The 12,433-nt window shown below is 37.3% G+C and overlaps 1 protein-coding gene across 3 annotated transcripts in view; it reads right to left on the bottom strand.

The window, feature by feature from the left end:
- Positions 1-2,591: 2,591 nt before the first annotated feature.
- The window catches only part of LOC121410827 (uncharacterized methyltransferase-like C25B8.10), a 46,983-nt gene continuing 37,141 nt past the window's right edge, over positions 2,592-12,433 (bottom strand). For all 3 annotated transcript variants that reach the window (XM_041603142.1, XM_041603141.1, XM_041603143.1), the window contains exons 3-7: positions 9,485-9,651; positions 8,895-9,117; positions 6,369-6,460; positions 3,532-3,660; positions 2,592-2,875 (exon numbers count right to left, since the gene is read on the bottom strand). In XM_041603142.1, coding sequence (XP_041459076.1) covers positions 2,770-2,875; positions 3,532-3,660; positions 6,369-6,460; positions 8,895-9,117; positions 9,485-9,651 — 717 coding nt within the window. In that variant the 3' untranslated portion in view covers positions 2,592-2,769. The remainder of the gene's footprint in view (positions 2,876-3,531; positions 3,661-6,368; positions 6,461-8,894; positions 9,118-9,484; positions 9,652-12,433) is intronic.

The raw sequence follows: 12,433 nt of genomic DNA, 5'->3' as shown, positions 1-12,433 counted from the left end.
GGCATGTCATCCGAAGTGATTGACTGTATAAGTGATTCGTACTTCAAAGCTATATTCCATGATGAAAGTCACGACTATAGTCCCAGTTGTCATATTTCACTTCTTTTTAGCGGGAGAATACCAAAAAAAAAAAAAAATCTGCGGTGATATTGTCATAATTACGTTTATGTGAACAGTTTGCTGATGGTATTCAAGTTCAGAGAAATAAAAGCAAGTAGCAAAAGAATAGGTATTGATGCGTTCTTGGTCTTTTATATCAATTTCCCTGTCCACCCCTTTCTCTCTATTCTCATCCTATAACACATACATAAACACAAACACACAAACAGGTACACACCCAGACAGACAGACAGACAGACACACACACACACACACCATCATTTTGACAAAGTATCAGACAACTATAACATGAAAACAACAAACTTCGGTGACATATTATAATAGGCATTTAATACGTGAATTACATGTTCCACACAACAAAAAGAAAAGGAAAAACAAAGATAGAAGAACAATGAATTCATGTTAAAAGATTTAATCACGAATGCTTAAAGGACGAACGTGTAGCTTTAAAACTCTTCGAAACCCACTGCAATATAAATATCCAAATATCAATACTGACAAGTGATTTTCTCACCCTGAAATTATTAACAAGAGCCCCAGGGGGCTTAACGCTCACCTGAGCTGACGGATATTCAGCTGATGCAAGCTCCCTTGGTGCAACTAGGAGCATGGCATCAATTAGAACTGTGAAATCCTACTGGACCTAAATTGAACTTGGGTCCACAGGGCCCAATGGCAAGACCCTCTGAAGTGCCATGAGCAAATTTTATTCCTCAGCTTACAAGCACATGTATATTTGCATTGCAAACATATAAGAATCATATCTACAAAGGTGGGATAAAACTGGAACATGCATTTCAAAGAACAAAACAATTATATTTACCGTTGGAGCACCCCACCCCCCCCCCTTACCCCAGAGGGGGCCATCCCAGGTATTTTCAGGAATAATTTCCATTCTTCACTTATGAAGGTATTTGGACACAATAAACTTACTCCTATACTTCTGGATTAGAAGTTAGACATTTACAGAGTCTTGCCCCTTTGGGCTCTCCCACACCTCCCCCCCCCCAGGGTCCCCGCGAGGGCCATATTTACAATGTGAATATTATCTGTGCATCCCCTATTCATGAGCACAATTCCAGTATCAATATGGGATAAAATTTTACCATCAAATTTGCAACAGAAAAAAATATTTTCCCCCTTGAAATGCCCCACCCCCAACTCGAAACCCCCACAGGGCCCAAGGGGGTCATCCTAGGAGCTGTCATGAAGAACTCTTAATTTTTCACCCAATAAGATTCTATGCATGACACAACTTCCATTTCTGGAACTGGAGAAGGAGAAGTAGAATTTTACAGTTTTGCCTCTGGATGCCCCCCACAGGGTCCAGGGGGTACCATTTAAACACCTGTGCGTCCCCTACCCCTAAGCATGATTTCAGCCAGGTTTGGATAAAATTTGACCATCTATTTTGAAAAAGAAGAAAAAAAAATAGGACTTTCCTTAAAGTGCCCCACCCCCAAATTTTAAGCCCCCACAGGGCCCCAATGGGGCCACCCCTGGAACTGGCATGAACAACTTTTGTTCTTCACCTATTAATGTGTCTACACACCAAACAACTTGACTGTTCTACTTCTGGATCTGAAGAAGAAGATTTCTGAAATTTACAGGGTTTCCCCCTTGGGGGCCCTCCCCCTGGGCCCCCATGGGGGCTACAGGTATCCCTTGAACAACTTTCTGTCCCCTACACCTAAGCATAATTCCTACCAGGTTTGAATGATATCTGACCATCCATTTTGAAACAGAAGAAAAACATATGTTTTTTCCCTGAAGTGCCCCACCCCCGACTTTTAAGCCCCAACAGGGCCCCAAGGGGGGCACCCCAGGAACTGGCATGAACAACTTTATTCTTCGCCTATTAAGGTGTCTACACACAAAACAAGTTGACTGTTCTACTTCTGGATCTGGAGAAGAAGAAGATTTTTGAAATTTACAGTGTTTTCTCCCTTGGGGCCCTCCCCCAGGGCCCCCATGCAGACTTAGCAGAATCAAACAACTTTCGCGAATTGCATGAAGTGTTTACGTACATGTATACATGTATGCACAGCTAGCTGGCTCAATTTCTCGCGCGAACGTGTGCACGCACAAAGAGTGCATTGCTATTGAGTAAACAAGACTAAACTTTTTTTCTACAAGCTTAGGCGGCGATTTGCGGTTTAGGTGCAATTTGCGGTTTAGGGCCTTAACAGGCGGCGGCGCGACGAGGCCAAAACCATAGTATCCTCCGAACTCTGTTCGGGGGATACATGATTCAAGATTAAGGTATGAAAAGGCCATATAAGACAGATTCTGTGCAGGGAAGCGTTTGCAGTAACTGACCATAGCGCAGTAGAGTGCCTGCGCTATACAAATTTATCTTATTATTAACGAGTCCGACCGCAAGTGGCGTGACATTATTTTCGTTATCATATTTATTTCTACACATTTCATTTCATTTTTGTTGAAAAGAGGGTTACATAAAAAGAAATACAAAAAGAAATACAACGGGGGCAGCAGCCTATATATAATTGTATATATATAATTTGGGCGCATACTAGAGCATCAGAGATTTCACACCCTGATTACAACTCACTATAAAATCACATTCTCATTATTGTTATTGATATCAAAATCATTTCAATAAAACAGATAACCAAAATGTTCTGCGGCTTAACTCTGTGTAAGGGGTTTACAAGCAATCAAAACGTCATAGAACCACGTGAGCTGGAAAGATGCCTCATGTTCCTCTCCCTCGGAAACCAAGATAGAGTGTAAGCTTGAAATAAGATAAGAGAAAAAAACGTGTAAAATATGAAATCTTCAAGATTACTGTTGCGCAATATACAGCAGAAACCATTAGTTTTTATTATATTTTTGTTGCGCATAGAAACAATCACGAAATTAAGCGATATTACAATACGTTTTTTATGATCAGCTTAATTTATCCACATTTCCTTGATCCTGCATATCCATCTTTACACTGAATCATTATCAGTTATGAACAATGGATTAAATAAAAAGTGGTCGGTATATGAGGCGATTAATAATTACCCCAGCACCCTTATTGAATTTATAAAAACAGCAATTTTTTTTGCTCTGCATGTGAGTTATCATGGTATAGGAGTATATAAAGAGCTCTTTCAAGCACTCAGATATGAATGATGTATCATACTTCGAGGGGAAGGGGGGGGGGGGGCTTTGAACTTATAAGGAATCTTAAAGGGTATATACTTAGAATGGAAATTCTTTTATTCACAAAAATGTATTGTGATTTATACTCCTGAATACGATTTTGGCAAATGAGTTACAGTATCAATCGTTTATTTTTCTCCAAACATCAATAAACGTTATGTCTTTTGATTGTGAATTTTGGTATATTGTTAGGCCTTCGCTTTATGGAAGGATGTTCATGTAGGAAGAAAATGAATGTACCTGTCTCTGTATTCGTCGAAGAATGTTGTATTTGGATGACGTTCATGGTACTTAATGGAAAACGAGATGGTTTGCAGGAAGTTAATATAAGCTGGAGCTGTCAGTGTGCGGACGTATTCCACAGAATACCTGTAATCACGTTCGAACATTTATACGGTTATAGATTAGAAGCCAGTTAAATGAAATCACAAATAATAAAGATGTATCATTTTCAATGATGATAGGTAATAATCCGTCTATTATTTTAAATTGTGTATGCCTAGACCGTGCTTCGATCAGAGTTTAAGGACACATGCAGTGTGAAATTTAGTTTATTGTATGCACACTCAAAATGTCATGAATGTTAGGCAACATACTGTCCACTGCATGTGTTGAGTTGATAAAAAAAAATTGTACATTTTCTGGCAATTATTATCCAATTGCGCGTATTTATTACTCAATTATCATTTTTATTACCCAGTTTAGACAGATTTTAGCAAATAGTTGTGTGGACAGTATGTTGCCCAGTGATGGTTAAAAATTTTGCATTTTTTTTGCCCAACCTTTTTAAAAGTGTAGTATCTCCAAGAACAAAAGTCATTGTTTTCTCTTTCATCTCCCATGAAAATCATCTTATGCGTTGATCACCTCCGCCTCATGCAATTGACATATTTTTCATTTTCACATTTCACGTCAATTCAGCTCTGGTATGACGGATCCGGGATTTTTTAGGGCTTAAAAGGGCCAACGTTTCCTTTAAAGGTCAAGTTCACCCCAGAAAAATGTTGATTTGATTCAATAACGAAAAATCAAACAAGCATAACGCTGAAAATTTCATCTAAATGATCGAATATAAAAAAAGAAAGTTATGACATTCTAAAGTTTTGCCCATTTTTAAAAATTACAAAATAGTTATGCATAACTGATATGCAAATGAGAGAGTCGATGATGTCTCCCACTCACCCTTTCTTTTATTTGTTATTGTTTGAATTACAAAATACATCGCTTTTTACAGATTTGCCAATAATGACCACATTGAACAAAAAAATGGTAGTTATACATGTTCAGGAAGAAATAACATTTTATTTCATATGACAATGAGAAAATTTGAATATTAAAGAATTTAATTATAATGAAATACAAAATAGTGAGAGCGTGATGTCATTAGTCCCCTTTTGTATACTGACCAGGATGTGCATATAATTATTTTCCGAAATTTAGCGAAATTTTAAATGTCACAACTTTCTTATTTCACATCCGATTTTGATAATATTTTGAGCATTATGCTAGTTGGATATTTATCTTTTCGCTCAATTTTTTTGTTGGGAAGGTCTTTTCCTTAAAAATGTTCTGACGGGTAAACATGGGTAATTACATGTACCCCACGCCATATAGGGGTGGGGGTGGGGCTAGTCCAGTTTGGCCCCTTGTGAGAAGGTTTGTTGTTGTTGTTGAATATGATGGCGCTCTTCAATCTCTCCAGATTATTATACGCGCCAGTCGCTTTCGCAAGTAGGACGTCGTCGGCAAAGGAAAACGATCCATACGACGTCAACCATTGTTGACGATATTAATATAGATTAGTCACCCATCCACCTATTATATTAGTAGTTCCTAAAATTTTCGTCAAACAATTCAAATGGGAAATCACATACATATTTCTCATCCTTCTTAATCTTTAGTTTTGTCTTTTCTTAGTTTCTTATTAATGAGAATTATAAATCCTTCTTTCAAGTCTTGTGTTTGAAAAACCACACCCTAACTTTTAAAACGGATAGTGGCATATATAAAACTTAGTAGGAAGCTATACTCAAAGCCCAACATAGAGGGAGACTGATAAAAGTATCCCCGTTTCAGTATATATAGACAATGGGGGGGGGGGGGTGTTACGTGACTTTTGTGAGTCTCTCCCCCGTGCCAGGATTTGAGGAGAGTAGATTACACGTGGACTTGGGGTCGGTGGGAATAATGTGAGTCTCCCTGTATGTTGGGCTTCGAGGTTCCTTCTCACAATAGGGTAATTTTCTTATTCATTTTTCTTTTGAGAATTGTCTCTATAAAAATCTATTTTTCCAGGGAGGGGAGGGGCTGGACCCGCCACTGTATTTTTGTCGTCTATGTTAACTTTCTATTTTTTTTACGACACTAGAACTTGCGCGCAACTTGAACAGTTTTTTTATAATACTGTTTTTATTCTGATTTCATGAACAAAAAGTTACATAACATTTCAATTTAACATTTCAAATCACATAAAATACTTTACATTTCATATTTTCACTTTTTTCACTAACTTAAAATAATCATGAATCATATATATCTTAAAAGAAAACAATGAAATCAGTTATTGAAAAAAAGCTTTAAGACCAAACGTCCCCCTCCCCAACACACACACACAACACACCACTGTCCAGACGATCTGCTCACACTCATCATAAGTAAATCATGTTTTAAAGTACAAAACAATTTGATGAACAATTTTGAATATAACAAGCTCACGGGAGAAGCATTACATAATTGAAAGCAAATAAAGACCTACAAACTTAACCTTGTCATAATTTTACTGTAGTCTCCCATTTTGCAAGTGCCGTCCTAATTTCCCCATTTTAATAGCTATTTTCTTTTCTTGATCCTTATATTCTAAAATAAGTTTATGTTTATCGTCAATGGTTGGGAACACTGTCTACACACCCTCACACACACACTTTTTTTGTTTTGAATGAACACACACACACCCACACACACAAGAATACATGAATGTCGCGGGGGGGGGGTGAATGAATAAATGATTACAAAATGAAAACGTAAAAATATAATGTAAAAACACGTCATTAATGATGACTATAGAGGAAAACATTTGCCTTTTCAAATCGTAGGACGGGAATTCCAATGTATCATAAAAAGTGCAGTACGTCTGTTGATCTATGACTCTGTAGTTGTTCAGCTCTCGTGTCTGTAAATGAGAAGAATATAATTGAAGAAAATGTATAATAAAATAGGGGATTGAGAAAAGGAGTAGCAGTAGGAAGCACGAAGATGGTCATGGTGTACATACAGACAAACAGACAATAAGATAATAATGATGACATTGATAATTATGAAAATAAAAATAATTAATGATATGAATAGTAGTGATATCGATATGATAAACAAAATACCTGAATCAATCAAATTTGAAAAAAATATGTTCAACACTAATTGATTTACTTTCTGTTTCTGTAAACTCGACAAGACAGTTTTTCGGCTTGTGACGATCGTCTGCGTTCACGGATCGGGGTGGCCACACTCTTTCGAGAAAACTGGGCCGGAGATTTTCTCCGAAGGGTAGGTTGAGGATGGGGGGGGGTTCAAATTAACTCACGCTTTCGGGACAACCGGGGAGCTTTCATGAAAGTCCGTGATTAGTAGTTTTCTGAACCAGTCGTTTCTCTGAATATTATTCATCAAATGAAAACAATATGATTTTAATAGATTTATGAGAAAAAGAAGAGAGTTTGCAGTTTTTGCTGATTTTGTATGACATTGCATGATTTTAATAGAGTTTATCATTCTAGAACCTCGAAACGATTCCACAAAGCATTATTGAATTAAGAGAAATATAGCGTGTTTTCTATTCTGAATAAATTTGTATTTGTATATAGAAGTATGTTAAAGTGAATGAACTTAAAACTGGATTTCCATCACAAGCTGGTATTAGTAGTGATTATACAATAGTTTACATGTATGGCAATCTAGCTGGTAGCCGAGAATATTAAAATACATTAATAAAATGAAAATGCACAAAAATATTTTCCCCTTTTCTTTAGTCCCCTAGTCACACACACACATGCACCCACCCACCAACCCATTCCACAAACACACCAGGCCAATGCACTTAGGCCTCCATACCCTCACACAAACAAAAACAACTGGTATACGATCGATACTACTCAGCACAGCCGTTCGTTAAAATTCCCCAGTTAATTGTCTAAAAAAAGGTGTGTTAATTTGACTCCCCCTCCCTCAACCCACCCTTTTCTCGAAAGGGTGTGCCCTACCAGTGTAGCCACCCCCGTTCCATCCCCACTCCGCAAACGCAGACGATCGTCATAATCCGTTTTTTTTTGCTGGTATAACGCCAAGCTGGCATATAACCAATATAGTGCGTATCAAAAAAAAGTTTACACTTATAAAAGAAATCCTGTAAAATTATACATTTGTAATATCTCGAAGGTTTTTCCACATTTTGACATTGGTACAGATCCATTTAAACAAATGACGATATAACTGTCGAAAATATTTCCGCTTGAGTGAGCACCACTTACTTTTGAAAAGTTAGTGAAAAAGGATTTGCGCAGAACTTTGAAATAGTTATGCGAATAAAAGTAGACCTTAATCATGAAGAGCACATGGAATTTAGCTAGTAAAATTTATTTGAAGACATCTGTTTTTAACTTGTTTCCTTGCCCAAAACACTTCGAAGAGTGCATTGTGCCCCACCCCACTTCCCCACACACCGAGGCCATCGTGACGATATTTGCTTTACACTGAGCTGATTTACATTAAATGGCTTAGGCTTGATTTTCATTTTTTAAATCATTGTCAAGCTTGGAAAAAGTGTGGAGGAACAAGACAGAACTAAATAAAAAAAAATGTAATGTAAATCCACTTTAAATGATAAAAACTTAGTGAAAAAATGCTGGAGATGTCTGCTATAAACTTTTGTTCAGATTCAGTTATGTCCTCGCATCCAGCTGGCACAAAAAGGGTAAAGGTTGTGCTTACTAAGTGTTGAAATTTCAATTTGGGTGGCAAAATTGTAACAAAATGCTTGAATGTATTCGTTTTATTTCAATTGACTAAAAGTGGAAGGGAAATGTATAAGAAATGTTTCGTAGGGTATGTTTGATTTCGCCCTTTCCCCTTGACACGGCATGAAAAGAAGTATTTCTGCGCAAACAGATTTCTGCGAGCTTTAAAAAATGGACAGTGCTCACTCAAATGCAACATTCTGTCAAAACTTTTAGTTTAATTGGATAGATGAGACCCAAATCCAAGATAATATGCGAAAAATTTACCTACATGTTGTATTTTTTTTAATTCCCAGGGCTTTTTCAAAGTGTAAACTTTTTTTGATACGCACTGTAGAAAACATTTTAGTCTAAATTAGGCAGAGCGCCTGCATTGTATCAATGTGGAGACAATGGCAGAACTCAAACCTTTAGATCATGTGTCCAATGCTCTAATCGCTAGACCATACGATTTTTACCATTTCATTTTGATGAAACTTTAGGGCCCCATGTTCTGATTTTGGAAAAGTTGTTTTATTTTTCTCACACTTCATCTCTACCGTTTTATAGGTTAGAAATGTTTGTGTTAATAAAATTGTTGCCTATTTGAATACTAACATATTTCTCCCTGCATTTTATCAGCCTTTCTTTGATCAGTGCGTTTTGGTGGTCGATAGCCCGGATGCGATAAGTGCCAATGACGGCGATACACCCTCCAGGTTTCAATATACGATCAACTTCACGTGTAAAAGTAGGCATATCGAACCAGTGGATTGCAGATGCAACAGTCAACAGGTCCACACAACCACTTTCCAATGGCAGTTCCTCGGCTGGAGAGATGCTTGAACAAGAAAGCAATGAAGAGGATTTCAGTAGATCGGATGAGAAAGAAAAACGGGGAGAGAGGGAGCTTATTAGGAAAAAAAATCTTATAATTATAATATATATAATTTGTGTGTATCTATCCATATGGGATAAGAATACTGTTTATTACATTCAATTTTACTATTACGTTATACACCTATCACTATATATATATATATATATATATATTTGTGTGTGTGTGTATCTATCCGTATGGGATAAGAATACTGTTTATTACATTCAATGTTACTAACTATTACTACACCTATCACTTGTTTCCGTACCCGTACCCACCCCCCCCCCCCCAAAAAAAAGAAATAATGTGATTTTCTAAAAGTTAATACCTGTATTCGACATGACTGAATTTATTGTGTTTCTTTGCTTCTTCAATCTGCGCTTCACTGACGTCAAATCCTAAGGCTCTATCGAAATATTGAGCAAGACTTTGGGTGAACTGACCAGAGCCACACCCGACATCAACTACCAACCCGAGTTTAGGACCGGTGGTTTCCTGCATATTATCATGAAACATAATGGCGAAGATCTATTATTTTTTCCATCGTTCATTCATTTTCCTTGAAATAGGGGAAATGTCTAGTCCAGATTGTTTTTATCATTCACCTAATGCCAAATTTTAAAATTCACTGTATTATAATTAACACATACAAGGAGATGAATTAGAATTGTATGATTTCTAATAATATTTTGTTATTGTTATAGGCGATGGAGATGCTGCTGCTGATCATCGTGATCTTCATTGAAATAGGATATTATGAAAGAGTCAAATGGCCAATTCGCAATGGTCAAACTTAACTGGGATATTTCATACCAGGATATACTGGGGGGGGGGGGGGTCAATTTGACCTCCCCCTCCATATCTCGGTCGCTGATTGAGATGGCCGCAAAAACTTGCACGCGCGTAGAGCCGGATGTAAAGTACAAGACTAAGCTAGTAAAATGCTAATTTTTAATGAGAGTATCGATTTTTACACTTCTAACAAATATCTACACAAATTACCAAAATGTAATAACATTTTTTATGTATTTTATAATTTCTAAAATTTCTTTGTTTTTTAACCTTTTATTATTGTTTTTTCGAAGAACTTTGTCGGGGACACTTTTGCGATCATAACTAGCATAAAATAAATCAATTTGAACCAACAAAGTAAAAAAAAAAAACATATACATTTATGATTTTGGTTGAATAACCCAATTTGCATTCAGGGCCATCGCTAAGAGGGGGGAGTGTGGTGCGACCCCCCCCCCCACACACACTTCTGGGGATATCGTCGGTAAATCTTTGCGCCGAAAAAAACGGGGGAGAGGTGAAAATGAAGGAGGGGAAAAAGAGGAAAGAAAAAGAGAAACAAGAAAAGTGAAAAAGAAAAAGGAAAAAGAAACAAGCGAGGGGGGGGGGGAGGAAAAAGTGAGAGAAGGTAAACCTGTGAATTTGTCAGTGTAAATAGAAATCATGGTGCGGATTTTGAGAAGTTTTTGAGATTATTTTTCGTAATTTTCCAAGCGCAGGGGACGTTGGACCGACGCATGTCGGAAAAAAATGATAAATTGGCGGATCGCATAGGAATGTTACGATTGCCCGGGGGGGGGGGCCACTTCCATTCACGAGTGGATACCATGCGCGACCATGGGGTCTCGAAAAGCACCCTAAACACGTAATTTCCATATTCTGAAAATGCACCCCTTAACAAGTATTGGCGTGTGAAACCCTACCCTTAACAAGTATTGGAAACAAAACGATACTCTTGGCAAATATTCCCTGAAATGAACCCCTAAACAAGTACAAGAATGTTTTATTGTTACGGGTCCTTCGGTCGTCTATTTATGGTTTAGTGCGACCCCACCTTCTACACCTCGCGCAAATCGGACTCTAAACACGTAGTGTTGGGGCAAAAATGACATCCTTTATAAAACATTTTAATTTTGTTTTATCATCCCCGCAAATTCGACCCTAAACACGTAATTTTCCTAGCGAAATAGATACCCTTTTTTCATTATTTTTGTGTTTTTGACACCCTTATCACGTTACGTACGTAACGCGCCCTATCGTGAAAAGGACATCCTTTTTACGTGTTTTTTTTGGTCGCGCATGGTATCCACTCGTCAATGTAAGTGGCCCCCCCCCCCCCCCGGGTACGATTGCTTCATGTACCGGCAGTGACTGGAATGTCCCGCTTGCAGGTCTAAATCGCACCAAAACATGGAGCTGGCTACGGAGGACTATTATTACTGGGGGTGCTGTGACAATAGTCAGCACCCACAGTAACAATAGACTAATCCTCCTTGGACAGGGCCCTGCCCCCCCCCCAAAAAAAAAATCAGCTCGCGCTTCGCAGTCTCACCTTTTTTTCTTAGTGAGATTTGTACCATCTTCACATTTATCTTACGTGTTGGACAGCGCTAAAAAGGTTCCCCTACGGGTCAGTTCATAAAAAAGATTTAGCTCACTTTTTTTTTACTGAAAAAGTACAATGTTTATAAGTTTTGATTTAGGAGGAATATCAAAAAATTTAATGGGCATGATAACCGTCGTTTCCATTGTTAGAAAATTGTGCAAAGACTCTCCCGTTTTTAATTCTAAAAAATATCAACTCTTGATCCGCGCTATAAAACTTTTCTTTTTTTATTTAAAACGTGCTTAAACTGTCAAGTTTTCAGCACGGATTCTCTAAAATTTTCAGCTCGCGCTTTGCTCTCTTATCGATTGTTTTATAGGTACCTTTTCTGTTCATGATTACAAAAAAGTACTTAAGAATGTTTTTTTTTCTCGTAGGAGTATCAAAATTTTGCGCTAACATAAATTGTTTGATTCCCATTTTGTTCATGATTGCAAAAAGTGCGTAGAATATCCAGTTTTCTGGACGGAAATGAAAAATATCAACTCGTACTCCAATTATTTAATTGGTGAGATGTACAATCAATTCATGAGTCACTGCAAACAGTCATATTGATTCCCTTTTAGGTCAGTTTATTAATAAATACAGCTCGCTCTTCGTGCTCACATGAATTGTTTAGTTAGATACGCATATTTTTTTAAGATGACAAAAGTGCTTAAAATGTCCAGGTTTCAGGTCCGGAAATCAAAATGTCATCTCACTGTTCGATCTCACATTATTGATGAGTGAGAAATGAATTCTATTCAGGAGTCACTGCAAACAGTCATTGATAGGTCCTTTTTCTGATCAGGTAATTAAAACTTTCATCCCGCTCTCGCATGAATTGCTACGTAAGCAAATTATTCATAATTTCAAAAGTGTCTTAGAATATTCAATTTT

This window comes from Lytechinus variegatus, chromosome 3 (genome assembly GCF_018143015.1).
Source record: "Lytechinus variegatus isolate NC3 chromosome 3, Lvar_3.0, whole genome shotgun sequence".
In the NCBI taxonomy this organism is placed as follows: domain Eukaryota; kingdom Metazoa; phylum Echinodermata; class Echinoidea; order Temnopleuroida; family Toxopneustidae; genus Lytechinus; species Lytechinus variegatus.
This window is presented reverse-complemented; position numbering and strand designations above follow the sequence as displayed.